This window comes from Rhinoraja longicauda, chromosome 12 (assembly GCF_053455715.1).
Source record: "Rhinoraja longicauda isolate Sanriku21f chromosome 12, sRhiLon1.1, whole genome shotgun sequence".
Classification (NCBI taxonomy): Eukaryota; Metazoa; Chordata; class Chondrichthyes; order Rajiformes; family Arhynchobatidae; genus Rhinoraja; species Rhinoraja longicauda.
Window position 1 is genome coordinate 13,632,334 of NC_135964.1, and position 18,255 is coordinate 13,650,588.

Consider the following 18,255-nt stretch of genomic DNA (forward strand, 5'->3'; position numbering starts at 1 on the left):
CCCCTTTGCTCAACCTATTGGACTTGAGTTTGATTTGATTGTATTTATGTATGGTATATCTGACCTGTTTGGACAACATGCAAAACAAAGCTTTTCAGTGTACCTCGGTACACATGACAATAATAACCCTAAACACAGGATATTCTAGACATCAGATAAATTTTCCTAGGTATTTTCGAAGTGTTTCTCAATTAGCCCTCCTTTCCTATTCACTCAGCAGCTTCAGTTGCTAATCTATAATCACTATCCCCGCCAGACTATGCAATCTCCATATTCTCCCCCCCCCCCCCCCCCCCACACCATATGAATGTCAATTTCCAGAGCACCACACCATATCTGGATATATCGTTCTGCACAAGTGGTGCAATGCAATGTTTCTTACTAGGTTCTTAACATTTTACTGACAACAAGGCTCTTCCCTTCCTGAAATTGGGCAGCATGGTGGTGCAACAGTAGAGCTGCTGCCTCACAGCGCCAGAGACCGGGTTCAATCTGGATTAGACAATAGGTGCAGGAGTAGGCCATTCGGCTCTTCGAGCCAGCACCATTCAATGTGATCATGGCTGATCATTCTCAATCAGTACTCCATTCCTGCCTTCTCCCCAAACCCCCTGACTCCGCTATCCTTAAGAGCTCTATCTGGCTCTCTCTTGAATGCATTCAGAGAATTGGCATCCACTGCCTTCTGAGGCAGAGAATTCCACAGATTTACAACTCTCTGACTGAAAAGGTTTATCCTCATCTCTGGTCTAAATGGATCTAAAATGTTCTAAAGTGCCTTAACTATTTTTTCCTCTTCACATACCTAAAAAAGCTTTTACTATCCTCCTTTATATTATTGGCTAGCTTACCCTCGTACCTCATCTTTTCTCCCCTTATTGCCTTTTTAGTTATCTTCTGTTGCTCTTTAAAAGAGTCCCAATCCTCTGGCTTCCTGCTCTTCTTTGCTATGTTATATTTCTTCTCTTTTATTTTTATGCTGTCCTTGACTTCCCTTGTCAGCCACGGGTGCCTCTTACTCCCCTTCAAATCTTTCCTCCTCTTTGGGATGAATTGATCCTGCAACTTCTACATTATTCCCAGGAATACCTGCCATTGCTGTTCCACCGTCTTCCCTGCTAGGGCTTCCTTCCAGTCAAATCTGGCCAGCTCCTGCCTCATACCTCTGTAATCCCCTTTGCTATACTGTAATACTAACACTTCCAATTTTCCCTTCTCCCTCTCAATTTGTAGATTAAAACCTCATATTATGATCACTGCCTCCTAATGGCTCTTTTACCTTGAATTCCCTTATCAAATCAGGTTCATTACACAACACTAAATCCAGAATTGCCTTCTCCCTGGTAGGCCCAAGTACAAGCTGTTCTAAGAATCTATCTCGGAGACACTCCACAAACTCTCTTTCCTGGGGTCCATTACCAACCTGATTTTCCCAGTCTACCTGTATGTTGAAATCTCCCATAACCACCGTAACATTACATTTGTGACATGCCAATTTTAACTATTGATTCAACTTGCCCCCTATGTTGAGGCTACTGTTTGGGGGCATGTAGATAACTCCCATTAGGGTCTTTTTACCCTTACAATTCCTCATTTCTATCCATACTGATTCTACATCTCCTGATTCTATATCACCCCTTGCAAAAGAGTGAATATCATTCCTTACCAACAGAGCAACCCCACCCCCTCTGCCCACCTGTCTGTCTTTTCGATAGGTCGTATACCCCTGAATATTCAGTTCCCAGCCCTGGTCCTCTTGTAGCCATGTCTCTGTAATTCCAACATTATACTTGCCAATGTGTAACTGAGCCTCAAGCTCATCCACTTTATTTTTTTATACTTCGCGCATTTAAATACAACACTTTAACTTTGGTATTCACCTCCCCTCACACTTTAACTTTGGTATTCACCTCCCCTCTCACCACTGGCCCTGACCTTACTCTCTTATCCCATCTAGAACTTTCCTTACCATTTATTCGAGAGTCCTTTGCAATTTCTCCTGTATTCGCTTCATCTTTAACTTCATCTGCATATTCCCAATTTGTCAACCCCTCCTCTAAACTACTTAGTTTAAACCCATATGTGTGACACTAGCAAACCTGCCTGTCAGAATTTTGGTCCCCCTGCTGTTAAGGTGTAACCCGTCCCGATTATGGGTGCTGCCTGTACAGAGTTTGTACGTTCTCCCTGTGTTTTTCCTCCGGGTGCTCTGGTTTCCCCCCACACTCCAAAGATGTGCGAGTTTGTAGGTTAATAGTGGGTTTGTAGTCTGGTGAAGGGTCTCGACGCAAAACTTCACCTATTCCTTTTCTCCAAAGATGCTGCTTGACCCAGAGTTACTTCAGCATTTTGTCTCTATCTTCGGTGTAAACCAGCATCTGCAGTTCTTTCTGACACATGGGGTGGAGGTTAATCGACTCCTGGAAATTTCCCCTAGAGTGTAGGATAGAACTAGTGTACATGTTGATCGCAGGATGGCGCGGACTTGGTGGGCCAAAGAGCCTGTATCCACGCTGTATCTCTAAAGTCTAAAAGCATATGTACTCCTTCTTTATATTCTACCATTCCTCTTTGCTACCCTTCCATACATAAGTGCACAACATGGTTCCCTTACAAAGCTCTGCCTTCCATCTCCCCCCCCCCCCCCACTTACCTGAGTCTGTATATCGTCACCTGTCACAATGTTTCCTACTGCGCGCAAGGCTGGTGAGATCACTTTGAAGTCGCAGTGCCTGTCAGAAAAGCACAGAGAAAGTTTACACATTCCAGCGGGATTCAACACCTAGTTGTTCTTCACATTCCAGCGGGATTCAACACCTAGTTGTTTACAATTTGTTTCGTTGGGTTGCTGTTGTTTAAATTAACTAAATTATTGCATCGTATGGGAGTCGCATCCCCAATCTCGTTGTACCCCTGTACAATGACAATAAAGATATATTGTATTGTATTGTATCCTACAGTAAACACCCAGATTTCAAAAGTACTGGGTTGGACTCATTAAAACCGTCACATTGTGGGGGCTGGCCCTGTCCTAGAACGTTGGACCTGATCTGACATAATGGAGAGTTTTAGTGTGCATGGATATTAAAAGCAAGAGTGAATTTGGGAGAGAAATCCTAATTTTAATCTGACAGATACTGGGACCATGAGATGGAAGATCTTGTTTGTTTTGCAAAGGGTGAAATAAAGCTGCAGCCTGGTACTGTGAAGCCGGGTCAAACTGTTCATCTCATGCGTGCATCTTCTGGTGTCCGACGGCTTTTCCAAGGCATTTCCCAAATGCTCCTCCAGAACCCACCTTTCCCATTCTCTCACCATGACCAGTTGCTAATCTTTTAATCATTATTAAATAAACCTAAATCTGCACCCACCCCCACCCTCTATAACCTCCAATCTACAAAGGATAATTCCAACTTTTACCAACATATTCTTGGCCCTTTTCAAAAGCAGCCTCCCTCTATAAGCATCACCAACATATCTGGATATATCTTACGCACCCACACTCTTTTGCATGCCATATTTAGTTTTAATTACTGGTTTATTTTTCAATTATTTGAATAATCAAAGGGCAGTAATTTTGTTTGAGTGACATCCACATCCACTTTTACACAAAACTGGAGAATCACAAGGAGCCAGGTTTCTACATTTGAACTCTATTTAGTTTTCTGGTTTTGAGTTCAAAATGGTCACAAAGGGGGAAATTTAAACACATATTTAATATACATAAGGAAATGCATATACATTAGGACTTTTAAAAGACATTTGGACATATACAAGGATAAGGAGGGTTTTGACAGCTATGGGCCAAACACAGGCAAATGGGACCAGGCCAAAATGTCAACTTGGTCAGCATGGACAAGGTGGGCCAAAGGGCCTGTTTCCAGCTCAATGACGCTGGGAAAACATGCCTAGACATACAAAGAATCCAAATTGAGACATTTAAAAGTGTGCTCACATTAGTAGTTCCACTAATCTTCTGCACACCCCTGAGTCTATCACTGCTTGAATTTTATCATTGGGCCCATCAGATAAATATGACAAGGCCCAGCAGGCATCCGCCAGGACATCTACATCGTTGAGGAATAGCAGCCAGGATACCACGCTGAGGCAGGGGGATACCTGCGGCAAGAGAAACGGAAAACAATGTCACAGCTTGTGGCTCATTCATGCAGTCCCACTGCAAACCGTTGCATTTATTAACAATGTGTAGGAAGGAACTGCAGATGCTGATTTACACCAAAGATAGACGCAAAATGCTGTCCGAGACCCTTTTACAGAGAGTCAGGGGAGAGGGAGTCTAGAGATACAGAGGGGTACGGTGTGAAAATGACAGATCAAAGCAGACAATAAGGAAATGTAGAATGATTCATTGTTAGTTGAGGGGAAGGTGACAATGCAGTATACAATCAGTAACATTAATCAGAAGGACATTAGAACAGAGAACGACGGTGGGGGAGGAACGGAGAGGGAAAGCATGGGTTATTTGAAGTTAGAGAAATCAATATTCATACCGCTGGGTTGTGAGCTGGCCAAATGAAATATGAGGTGCTGTTCCTCTAATTTGCGTTGGGCCTCACTCTTAGTGTATTAACAAAAGTATTTCAATTACATTATCAAAACATACTGAATTGTTTGCTAATTTGGTATTGACCATTAGGATAGACTTATTCCATGATTTACATCAAAACAAAAACTCAGTGGGTCAAGCAGCATCTGTGGTGGGAAATGGACAGACCTAGTTTTGCTTCACAATCAGTCTGAAAAGTCCCAATCCAAAATGTAATCTGCCCATTTTCCACCAGATTCATCCTGCTTTATGTGTTTTGGTCTAGGTTCCAGCATCTGTAGTTCCTTGTGTCTTGATGAATTACAATATCAGGAAATAGTAAAAGATAAATTCATAATTTCTTTCCAGGAGTCCATACAAATCAAGAACGGTCTCGACCTGAAATGTCACCTATCCATTCCTCCAGAGATGCTGCCTGATCCACTGAGTTACTCTAGCACTTAGTGTCTTCTTAGATACATAGAAATATTTTATCCATTCTAATGTAGTGCATGTACTCTCTCTTAAAACAGTGATTTTGGCGATTTTTCATCATATGTCAACAGTTACAACAGTCACAATGTATAGAATGGAAATGTTGTTCGCTATTGCATATTCTGCATACTTCAAATAGCCACAAGAATGTCTTTGATGCAGGAGGGACACTACCTTTGCAAAGTCTGGAGGAGGGTTCTTCCCTCTGCACAGGTTTGAGAGTGCCCACACAGCATTTCTTGTCATCGTCAATCGGTTGGGTTTTGATAACAACCTGAATGTATAAAAACACAGGTGAAAACACAGGTTTTCCAGCAACTGGTGGTCCGACCCCTCCTTTAATCCGAAAATGCGATGACTCCAGCCTGGCTGGGGCTGGGGCCGGCAGATCCATTCCCATAACCGAGTTCCACGGCCCACTATCTGGGCCCCTTCAAGGTCATGACCTCTGTTGGTCCAGCAATAATATAGCATGGATCTGGAACCAAGTTTGCCAGAAAATTGGAGGTGTGTCCGTGCCTCGAAGAAGCCTCACCGCCCATAAACATGGATTGTCCAATGGCTTAGGGCTTTCTAAATGCACCCGTGCAATCTGTTTGAATGTGATATTATTTGTTTATTCGCATCTCTGCTGGGGTGCACGGACAGAGGACAGATCCCAGCGTAATTGAGGCAACCTGATCTCATGCTAACATTCTCTGGCTTGAAACAAAAATTGGCCTGAAAAACCGAATACAGCAAGTACTTTAACCACTTAAAAATAGAGGAATCGAGAAAAATAGAAAAGTGCAGAAAAATCTTGATTAACCGGTCTGCATCCAGTTTTACTAAAATTGATAGGAGACAAATTCTGAAAGATTAACACTAAAATATTGTTAATCTCAAAGTGCTTGAAAAACGTTCGATTTTGCAGTAAAATTCTAACTAAGCAGTGAATTTTCACACAATAATGACTTACTGAATGAGAGGAGGAAGGATATTGCAGTCTAGCACATAATCCCTGTACATCGTGCTGTCCCCCGCAATGTTCCCAAGAGCCCAGATTGCCTGCAATTGAAAATATAAACAAAGAGCCATGAAACACCTTGGTGTGTGATCCGATTTCTTTAAATGTACAATTTTAAATAAACAAATTTTGTTGTGTTTATTTTTTTTAATTACAAATTTACAAGTTCCTTGCATCTCCATATCTGCTCAATGGTTATTTATAGATGCAGTAACTGCTAATATTTACTGATGTTATTCAACCATAACTGGTAATTGACTGGAGCATAAGGTTACCAGCAATTTAATAGAATTAATAATAACTATACGATCTTTAAAAGTACGTTGAAGCCTGTGAGAAATCATTAAAATCACTGTCTCAATTAAAATGCAGTGTTGCATTTCATTGTCTACAGTGTAGACAATGAAACTATGAAAATGTTTTCAGTACAATAGTACAAACAGAAACAAGTATTAATCCAATACATTTCCCCACATGTTTAAACAAGCCTAGGTGGCATGGTAATCAATTCTCAAAATACCGCTGACCACTCTATTCAAACACACATGATTTCTATTTGTTATTTTTTCTATCGGCACTTCACATATATTTATCTTGTAAAACAATATAGCTTCTGAATTCTGTCCCTGTGTTGCCCAAGCAAAAGACGAGCCAGCAATCCATATTAATAAAGGGAAAGAAAAAAGGGATTGTATAGAACAGCACAGGAACAGACCCTTCAGCCCACAATGTCTGTGCTAAACATGATGTCAAGTTAAACTAATCTCCTCTGCCTGCACATGATCCACATCCCTCCATATCTTGAAAACATTGACAATCATTCCCAAGATATAACTTTAACAATTATAATTCCTAGGATGCAATTTAAATTACGTTACAGTTACGTTACAGCTAATTGCTTTACACATAAAACTGATTAATACATGCAAAAATTAATTGAAAGCAGTGGAATTAACAAAGGTTACCTGCTCCTGCACATCTTCAAAATCTGACATTAACAGTTCGATAAAGACAGGGACAGCACCAGCCTTGATAACCTCCCGGGTCTGTAACGAGCTTCCTGATGCAATGTTCGTAAGCACCCACGCTGCCTCAAACTGCACCAAAGCAAACAGAAACCACAGTTACACGCAGCAGACAGCAACACTTTTGGTCAGACAAGTTCAAATTAATTTTAAAAACTTGAATGGAAACAGTCGCACGTACAACATAATTTAAAATACACTAGGACAGGTACATGGATGGGGAAAGTTTAGAGGGACAGACATATAAAGAATACAATGTCAACATTTCTGTTAATTACAATATACTTAATGATTTCACAGACTGGCTAATTATCCACAAAAAATATTTTCCTCTATTAAACCTGCGATTCCAGAAGTAATTTCCAGGAAATAGGATACAAAAATAGGATGCAGTTATAAACAACTTATTAATGAACACTAGAACATACGAACAACCTCCCATCGTATTAAATTCAAAAGTCTGATGTACGCACATATGCTTGTTCGGTAGAGCTAATTTCCTCTCTCTCCATTCCTAGTGAACAAAGGAGGCTTCAAAGAGTGATGGACACTGCCCGGTCCATCATAGGTACCGATTTCCCCACCATCAGGGATCTACAGACCCCTCAAAAAGGCAGCCAGCATCTTCAAAGACTGACACCACACTGGCCATGCTCTCATCTCGCTGCTACCATCAGGAAGGTGGTGCAGGATCCTCAAAACCGTGCCAACCACGTTCAGGAACAGCACAACAGGCTCTTGAACACAGCACTAACCATGACCCTACCTCAGCAACAATCTGCTATGAACTTGGTTTTGCTAACATGGTCTGGTTACCTGGTATTACTGGTTATTAATTTATAATATTAATGATAGTTAATGGCTGCTGCAAATAAGAATTCCATTGTTTTGTTGCTGATACACATGACAATTAAACACTTTTGTCTCTATAAAGGGATGAATATTAAACATTCCAGTGTGCTCAAAGTTACCTGCAATGTGCAATTTTCTCTCCTTTTGAGGAATTCTACAAATCTTTCAACCACTCCCTGTGTGTTGATCACTTCATCAATTGGAGGATTCGGCTCTGTTTAAAAAGAAGAGAGCTATATCACATTCAGGGATTAAGTGTTTTTTTGCTGGATTGTACGTCTTTTAATGAAAATGTGCTGACTGTCTGATTGACGTGCAGAGATTAACACCTTGGATATACACAATGGATTGTCCTTCAAAGACAACAGGATGAATTAAGTAGTCATTTGTTAGATTCAACATTGTTGGAAAGACTTTCAATGCAAGGTTTACTTTGCCACTTTTTTGAGTTCCCAGACCCGAGGCAGGCAGCGTTACCATCAATCCGAGTTGGTGATTGTTACCTTCACCAACTGATATCATGAAACTATAGGACCCCAAATTATTTGAGGAAAAGTTAAAAAATCTCTTGAAAGCTGCATCAAATGTATCTTTACCTTTGGAAAGGAGCTTCCGAAATTTCTGGGTAGCAGCCAGCTGCTGTTCAGAATTGTTGGAGAAAATCATCTGCACCATATCCGAGGTGATTGCTCCAGTCTGTACGTACACAAAGCCATATGGTGAATTACAACTGCAACTACATTGGGTTGATGTTACATCAAGCTGTACATTAAGATAGCTGTCAAATTATTCAATCTCTAGAAAAGGATAGTTTTGGTATTAATTTGATATTTACTACTTCACATCCTATTACCCATCCCAAATAGAGGAACGTGCTTCTTGGAAATTTCAAAATATAATCGCAAAATTATCCTAAATATGCGCTTTAATGTTCTGTAAGCGTTTAGTTTAGAGATACAGCATGGAAACAGGTCCATCAGCGCGCTGAGTCCATGCCGTTCATTGGTCACCTGTTCACACTAGTTCTGTTATCCCACTTTTTCCTTCCGCCACACTAGGGGCAATTTACAATGGACCAATTAACTTACAAACCCACACGTCTTTGGGATGTGGGAGGAAACCGGAGCTCCTGGAGGAAACCGCGCATGTTCCCAGGAAGAATGTTCAAACTCCACACTGAGAGCACCCGAGATCAGGATGGAACTCGAGTCTCTGGAGCTGTGAGGCAGCAGATCCACCAGCTGTGCCACCCCCAAATGCAAAAATGCTTAAATACAGAAAACGACATGAGCTAACAAATGCCTATCATTGTTTGTGCTGATGCTTACAAATGGTGATCAGTTTTTAAATGGTTAGTGCAGCTGAGCAGAGACTACCTTCTATTTGAACAGGGCTCAGCCACTTGTGGGTTTGGAAACTGGTCATTGTTTTAACACAGACAATGACTGGTTTCACAGTGGACATGTACATCAAGTATATTTGTTAAAAAAATCTAAGAGATACAAAAATCACTTATCCTGGGACTACCAGAATTCACCACAATAAACCACTTGAGGTACTGTCATGCAGTATATAGACAAATGCCGCAGAAAACAACACAGAGGGGAACACCCAAAATGAACAATATGAGATAAACAACATTCAGTTTTCTTTACAAAACTGCAAAGGATTGTTAATACCAAAGGGTCAGAGTCCCCATTGATATCTTACTCAACAGATACCATTGGGACTATCAACATCCCCCTAAAGACCCAAAGAGAAGTGCCAATGTTACCTGCTTTTGCCTTGGGAAAAACATGCACTAGAAACCACTTGGCTCAAAGGCAACAATACTGCCAACTCAATTTCGCCATTCTCAACTAATCACCCCAGTTAAATCTATTGGCATCAGCAGATCGAGAGATAGGCAATGAACAGGAACTTGGTGTGGACAGCCTCCCCCAACACCAAATAAACCAGATTATGTAAACACACTAGGAACAAAACATTTGACATTCCCTTATTTAGTGTGGAATACCACAATGGACAATAGGTGCAGGAGGAGGCCATTCGGCCCTTCGAGCCAGCACCGCCATTCAATGTGATTATGGCTGATCATCCACACTTAGATACAGTGTGGAAACAGGCCCTTCGGCCCACCGAGACTGCGCCGACCAGCGATCACCCATAAGCTAGTTCTATCCTACACACTAGGAACAATTTACAGAAGCCATTTAACCTACAAACCTGCATGTCTTTGGAATATGGGAAGAAACCGTAACACCCAGACAAAACGCACATGGTCACAGGGAAAAAGTACAGACAGCAGCCGAGGTCTGGATCGAACACGGGTCTCTAGCACTGTAAGGGAGCAACTCTACAACTGCGCGGCCCTGAAATGTGTCCATTGCTCCATTCACCAATAAGCACGTGAACCTGTACGGACTATAAGCAGATGAATCTCATATATAAAATGCGATGACACGTCCTCCCTCGTGTGCCCCTCCGATCCCAAGCACCTAGAAGCCAATGACCAACACCATGAACTGCCGGGTAACACCGGCACCATGGACGGAGCTCCAGACGGAGCCGAGGCAACACCAGGATTGGATCCACTCACCTGCACCTCATCAACACACTCCTTACAACCAGGACACTTCCAGCCCGGGGTGGGGAAGAGAAAGTAGGTGACGTTTTGGGATAGGACCCTTCTTCACCTATCATTTGGTTCCATGCACTTTACAATTTTAGATGAAACTACACAAGCCAGAGCTTCTAAAAAGTATTGGAGGAGAATCATGATTTACAGTTTTGCACACAGGACATGCTGTTTATGAAGATGGTGGTGTATCTGTGGAATCACCATTAACAGCTGTGGAGGCCAAGTTATTGGACCTTTTTTTTAGGCAGAGATTGCCAGATTCTTGATTAGTAAGGGTGTCAAAGGCTATGTGGAGAAGGCAGGAGAATGGGTTTGAGAGGGAAAGATAGACCAGCCATGATTGAGACTCGATGGGCCGAATGGCTTACTTCTGCTCCTGGGACATATGAACGTATAAGATGAAATTTGTGGAAAATGTATAAATGTTGTTGTAGTTGATGGAACATTGCCTACCATTGCCATTTCCATATTTACTTGCGATTCATGGAATCCACTGTCACTCATTACCTCCTCTTCTTCCTCTTCCTGTTCCGTATGCGAGACATTTCTACGTTTGAACAACTAAAAAACACAACGCAAACAAAATGAATAATACAAAATAGAAACAGAACTTTTAATTATCCAGCAAGCCAGGCTTCTGGATTAATAATCTATCATTGGACACAAGCAAAAGTAATAAGAGTAATGAAAAGACACGTCACAGAAATCAAGATAGCATACCACGTTTTGACATTTGTGCCACTAGTGTGCAATTCTGGGAATAAAAGTTTGCAGAAAATGGAACATTCAGCAAAACATAAAGTGCGGGAGAAATTCAGCGAGTCAGGCATCGTCTGTGGAGGGAATGGCCAGGCAACATTTTGGGATGGGACCTCTTCAGACCGATCATAGAAACATAGAAAAATAGGTGCAGGAGTGGGCCAATCGGCCCTTCGAGCCAGCACCGCCATTCAATATGATCATCTAAAATCAGTACCCCGTTCCTGCTTTTTCCCCATATCCTTTGATTCCTTCAGCACTAAGAGCTAAATCTAACTCTCTCTTGAAAAACATCCAGTGCATCGGCCTCCACTGCCTTTTGTGGCAGAGAATTCCACAGATTCACGACTCTCAGGGTAAAGAAGTTTTTCCTCATCTCAGTCCTAAATGGCCTACCCCTTATTCTTAAACTGGTTCTGGACTCCCCCAACATCGGGAACAATTTTCCTGCATCTAGCCTGTCCAATCCTTTAAGAATCTTATATATTTCTATAAGATCCCCTCTCATCCTAAATTCCAGTGAATATAAGCCCAGTCGACTCATTCTTTCATCATTAATTCCCTCCACCCCGAGAATTAACCTGGTGAACCTACACTGCACTCCCTCAATAGCAAGAATGTCCTTCCTCAAATTAGGAGACCAAAATTGCACGCAATACTCCAGATGCGGTTTCACCAGGGCCCTGTATAATTGCAGTAGGACATCCTTGTTCCTAATCGCATCCTCTTGCAATGAAGGCCAACCTGCATGCTTACATTCAGTGACTGATGTACAATCGCACCCAGGTCTCATTGCACCTCCCCTTTTCCTAATCGGACATCATTCTGATAATAATCTGCCTTCCTGTTCTTGCCACCAAAGTGGATAACCTCACATTTATCCATATTGTACTGCATTTGCCATGCATCTGCCCACTCACCCAACCTGTCCAAGTCACCCTGCAGCCTCATAGCATCCTCATCGCAGCCCACATATATCTTTAATATATGTTGTGATTAACTGGGGTCACATGACTGAGCCTTGCGGCACCCCACTAGTCACTGCCTGCCATTCTGAAAAGGACCCGTTAATTCCTACTCTTTGCTTCCTGTCTGCTAACCAGTTCTCTATCCATGACAATACCCTACCCCCAATACCATGTGCTCTAATTTTGCACACTAATCTCTTGTGTGGGACCTTGTCAAAGGCTTTTTGGAAGTTCAGATACACCACATCCACCGGCTATCCCTTATCCATTCTACTTGTTACATCCTCAAAAAACAAGACTCCACAAGATTAGTCAAGCATGATTTCCCCTTCATACATCCATGCTGACTTTGACTGATCCTGTCACTGCTTTCCAAATGCGCTGCTATAACATCTTTAACAATCGACTCAAGCATCTTCCCCACTACCGATGTAAGGCTAACTTGCCTATAATTCCCCGTTTTCCCTCTCCTTTCTTAAAAAGTGGGCTTACATTGGCTACCCTCCAGTCCACAGGCACTGATCCAAAGTCGAGAGAACATTGGAAAATGATTACCAATGCATCCACGATTTCTAAGGCCACCTCCTTCAGTACTCTGGGGTGCAGACCATCAGGCCCTGGGGATTTATCTGCCTTCAGTCCCAACAGTTTACCTAACACCATTTCCTGACTAATGTGGATTCCCTTCAGTTCCTTCCTGCCACTAGATCCTCGGTCCCCTAGTATTTCTGGGAGATTGGTTCTGTCTTCACTAAGGAAGACAGAACCAAAGTAGACACAAAATTCTGGAGTAACTCAGTGGGTCAGGCATCTCTGGAGAAAAGGAATGGGTGACGTTTCGGGTGGAGACCCTTCTTCAGTCTGAAGAAGGGTCTCGACCCGAAACGTCACCCATTCCTTCTCTCCAGAGATGCTGCCTGACCTGCTGAGTTACTCCAGCATTTTGTGTCTGCCTTCGATTTAAACCAGCATCTGCAGTTTTTTTTCCCGACAGAACCAAAGTACTCATTTAACTGTTCTACCATTTCTTTGCTTCCCATAATAAATTCGTCTGTCTCTGACTGTAAGGGACCTTTTCTTTGTCTTCACTAATCTTTTCCTTTTTACATACCTAAAGAAGCTTTTAGTCAGTTTTTATATTCCCTGCAAGTTTTCTTTCATGCTCTTTTCCCCCCTCTTAATTAACCCCTTTGTCCTCCTCTGTTGAGTTCTAAATTTCTCCCGGTCCTCTGGATTGCTGCTTCCTCTGGCCAATTTACATGGCTCTTCCTTGGATTTAACACCATCCTTGACTTCCCTCATTAGCCACGGTTCAGCCGCCTTCCCCGTTTTATTTTTTCGCCAGACAGGGATGAACAATTTTTGGAGTTCATCCATGCGGTCTTTAATTCTTTGCCATTGCATCTCCACCATCGACCCTTTAAGTATAACTTACCAGTCTATCCTAGCTAATTCCCGTCTCATGCCTTCAGACTGAATGTAGACACAAAATGCTGGAGTATCTCAGCATTTCAGGCACCATCTCTGGGGAGAAAGAATGGTTGACGATTCGGGTCGAGACCCTTCCTCAGACCAGGGTCTAGATCCAAAATGTTGCTGTCCATTACCTCTATAGATGGTGTCTGACCCATTGAGATCCTCCAGCACTTTGATTTCTGCTCACGTGTTCTATTCTGCTTCTTTGTCACTATCAGATCGACACATGTGCAGGACAAAAACACATTCCAAAGAATAACTGTATATTGCAATTACTTAAAGGTAATCGGTAGCGCAGCGGTAGAGTTGCTGCTTTACAGCGAATGCAGCGCCGGAGACACAGGTTCGATCCTGACTACGGGTGCTGCACTGTAAGGAGTTTGTACGTTCTCCCCGTGACCTGCGTGGGTTTTCTCCGAGATCTTCGGTTTCCTCCCACACTCCAAAGACGTACAGGTATGTAGGTTAATTGGCTGGGTAAATGTAAAAATTGTCCCTAGTGGGTGTAGGATAGTGTTAATGTGCGGGGATCGCTGGGCGGCACGGACTTGGAGGGCCGAAAAGGCGTGTTTCCGGCTGTAGATATATGATATGATATGATATGATAATCGCAAAATTTAACTTAAACTATGCATGGTTTATTTGCAATGATGTCAAATGATTCAGAAGCTATCAAAATGGGTCATTCCATTTTATAATGGTATCATAAACATCAAGGAGCCAGATTTAATGGACCAGGACAACAGGCTTACACGGCCAAGCGAAGACTAACATCTTTTTAAAATTTCAGACTAAAGGGTACAAGATGGTTTCTAAACCATGGTGAGTCTTGTGCACTGACTCAGTGTGCCTCACTGTTTTACACTTTTATGATTGTGCCTAATGAATACAGGTGCTCCTCAGCTTACGATGGGGTTCCATTCCGAGAAACTCATTGGAAACCGAAAATATTGTAAGTCGAAATGCATTTAAAACGCGCGATCTCGTGGCCGGAAGCGTGCAGCGGCTCGCTACCGTTTGCACCATCGCAAAGTCGAACTATCGCAAGTCGAAACATCGTAAGCCGGGGAGCTTACTAGGACTATCAGAGTTGTATGCAAAAAATGAATTTCACTACACTTCAATACACGTGACAATTAAGTGCCATTGAAACATTCAAGTATAATATATTTGCGAGTTCACAAAATTGAACGTACTTTCTACCTGAATGGGATTGGGACGATATCTGAGGGAGAATCATGTTACTAATCGATCATGTGTGATCGATGGGCCGGATGCCTGTTCTCATGCTGTATCTCTGAACTAATCATGAGACTTAAGATGGGGAAACTGGGTAAATAGAATTGAATGGTGCAGAATCAAATGAAAAGGTATGGTAATTTATTTGTCACATGTACCAAGGTACAGTGAAAATCATTTTTGTATACAGTTCAGTACGTATCACGATGCATCAACACTTAGATACATCTTAGATAAGTATCTCAGATACAGTACAAGTGTATAGCAGTACTATTAGTGGGTGGCACCGTGGACGAGATTATCTCATAAAATACATGGGAGTTCACGGACAAACCATGGACAGGCAATTCCCTATCAAGCTTCATAAGATACTATCTACTTAGTATAGATCTGCCCAATAGATCTATCAGGTATAGATACTTGACAAGAGGCCTGTATGATAGCTTATATTAAAAATAATTGAACATTACCAAATGAACGCATCTTGTGTTAAAAATCAATTCTACAGACATATGCATGGGAATGATTCTTCCACTTCCCCATGCATTCTAGAGAATGGAAAGCCGGGCCAACGCTGGCAGCTAAGTAGTGCTTGTACCTGTTCTTCACGTTTCTGTTTCCTCAGCTGCAGCCCTTCTTCTTCCCTTCGTCTCCTCATCTCGTCCGGATTGAGAGAGTTATTTTTGTAGCTTTTCAGTCGAAGGTTTTCTTTCCCTGCACTTAACATGGCCTCAAGCAAGCTGAAAAGACAAGTACAGAAATATGAACTTACATTTCAACTAAATTCACAGCCGGTCTCCTAGCTGCTCAAGATGGTCCAGGCTTTTAGCTATACTATTATGAGGAATTAATGCTCAAAGATGAAAAGCTACTAAAACATTTTTTTTAAACCAAACAAGGAAACATTATAATGGTACAGTGACGTGGGATACTGACATTGCGCCCCTTGAGACAGAATGTGCAGCCTCACCAATGTCTTGTACAACTATAACATAATGCTCCAATCTATGTACTCAATTCCTTGACTGATGAAGGCCAGTATGCCAATAGCCTTCTTGACCACCTTGTTTATCTGTGACACCACTTTCAGGGAACTATGTACCTGTACTTCAAGATCCCTCTGCTCTACAGCACTCCACAGAGCCCTGCCATTCACTGTGAAGGTCCTGCCTTGGTTTAACTTTGCAAAGTGCAAGACTTATCCACATTAGATTCCACCAATCACCCATCGACTGCTGATTAAGATTGCGCTGTAATGCTTGATAACCATCTTCACTATCCACACCACCACCTATTTTAGAGTAATCTGCAAACTTACTAATTATGCCTTGTATGTTCTCATCCGAATCGATGATGTAGATGACAGACTGCAATGGGGCCAACACCGATGACTGAGGCACACTAGTGTCATTCGTTTCAATGCACAAAAAAAAATCCACCACCACTCTCTGCTTGAAGCCAATTCTGTCCTTTTGTGTATTCAGTTAGATAGCTCTCTCTGGATCCCCTGTGAGAGCAGACTACCATGTGGAACCTTATCAATGGGCTTACTAACGTTCATATTGACGAAGTTTATAGCGCTGCCCCCCGCGATCGTCTTGGGTTACTTCTCCAAAATACATGCTTTCTGGACTTCTCTTTGCCTGCAAATATTGTTTGCAAGCTCCTGTCTTATACCATCAACACTGGCCTTACTCCACTACCTCAGTCGCTGGTCCCCAAACACCAGTCACTCACCCTGCCCAATTCCCTCATAGTAGGTTCAGCTTTGTCCTCCCCCTCGTAGGGCCTTCTACACACTACCTGAGGAAACTTTCCTGAACACATTTCAAATTTCTATTTTGGGGAAACTTGTCTACGACAAGCCAATGCAACTGTCTGCAATCTCTTGGCATATTTGTTATTCTAATTCATCGACAATTTGGGGTCCAATCCCAACAAGGTCAGGAAATAAGAACCAATCTACTGCCAAGATATGGTCGGCGAGGAAATATGGTTAAATGCAGGTTACGCTAAATTACATTCTTAGAAATTAGTAATTTTACGCTCAATTAGCATCCCCAAGTGCCCACCACAGCGGAACTAAAAGCTGTTCTCAATCAGAATCTACTGACAAGCACTTCTTACAGAAGTCATTGTACTTTCCATCGATCTGGAATGATGTGGATAATTCTTGACTCGTACTAGAAGATTGGACAGGAACAGGGTCCAGTCATTCATTTTCTTCATGGACAATTTTTTTTCCCTCTTCCTTCCATTTATTTTTCATTGCAACCATTTGCTATCACTATTTGATGAGCAATGAGATCATTGTTCTGGTAAACGTTCAAAACCTAACCACCAAGTGTACAAAGAACAGTCAATTGGGCAAAAACACAAAGGGCTGGAGGAACGCAGTGGGTCAGGCAGCATCTATAGAGGCAATGGACAGGCGATGATTTTGGTCAGACTGACTGTGGAAGGGGGTAAGAAAGCTGGAAAGGGAGGTGGGACAAAGTCTGGCAAGTGATAGAGGATCCAGGTGAGGTGTAGAGTTGCAGCCCTGGTATTAATCCCTATGGCACTAACCAGTAACTGAGTGCCAATGATGCATTTATCCCCATTCTCTTCACATTTCATTAACCACTCCCTTATATTTTTCTCAACCCTCTCTTACGCAATAACTTTGTATACCTATCTTTTCCCAGCCATTGTTGTAATAGGTGGCATGACAACTATTTTGCATTGGATCTACCTTCCCTGTAATGGAATCTGAAAGCATATGTAGCCCAACCTGCACCACCCAACACAATAACTATGAGGAACAGTACCTCCTATTCTGCTTGGGGAGCTTACAACCCAACTATATTATGATTTATTTCTCCAATTTTAAGTATTACCCCCTCTCTTCCCTCTGCCCACACCCCACTGCACACCCATACTCCCCCATCCCGTCCCTCTACACCTCATCCCCTTTCACACATATCCCTCCCTCTGGCTTTACTTTTCATTCCTCCTCTTCTCTCCCTTTCTGAAAACTTTTTGTCTCCTTCTCATCTCTGGCCTTTGCCCGCCCATCATCCTCTCCCTCACCTTTCACTTGTGTAGGAAGGAACTAAGATACTCCAGCTTTTTATATCTATGAAGGAACTGCAGATGCTGATTTCAACCAAAGATAGACACAAAAAATTGGAGTAACTCAATGAGTCAGACAGCATCTCTGGAGAAAAGGAACAGGTGACGTTTCGGGTCTTGGCCCAAAATGTCAC

At 42.3% G+C, this 18,255-nt stretch overlaps 1 protein-coding gene across 3 annotated transcripts in view; it reads right to left on the minus strand.

The window, feature by feature from the left end:
- LOC144598730 (importin subunit alpha-5) overlaps positions 1-18,255 on the minus strand; it is a 28,926-nt gene that overhangs the window by 9,598 nt on the left and 1,073 nt on the right. Inside the window, exons 2-10 of one of the 3 annotated variants that reach the window (XM_078409078.1) lie at positions 15,606-15,747; positions 11,073-11,126; positions 8,521-8,620; positions 8,044-8,138; positions 7,013-7,144; positions 6,000-6,088; positions 5,216-5,315; positions 3,956-4,119; positions 2,654-2,732 (exon numbers count right to left, since the gene is read on the minus strand). In XM_078409078.1, coding sequence (XP_078265204.1) covers positions 2,654-2,732; positions 3,956-4,119; positions 5,216-5,315; positions 6,000-6,088; positions 7,013-7,144; positions 8,044-8,138; positions 8,521-8,620; positions 11,073-11,126; positions 15,606-15,734 — 942 coding nt within the window. In that variant the 5' untranslated portion in view covers positions 15,735-15,747. Of the gene's footprint in view, positions 1-2,653; positions 2,733-3,955; positions 4,120-5,215; positions 5,316-5,999; positions 6,089-7,012; positions 7,145-8,043; positions 8,139-8,520; positions 8,621-11,018; positions 11,127-15,605; positions 15,748-18,255 lie in introns of all 3 variants that reach the window. The other 2 variants (XM_078409077.1, XM_078409075.1) reach the window with 2 other exon arrangements.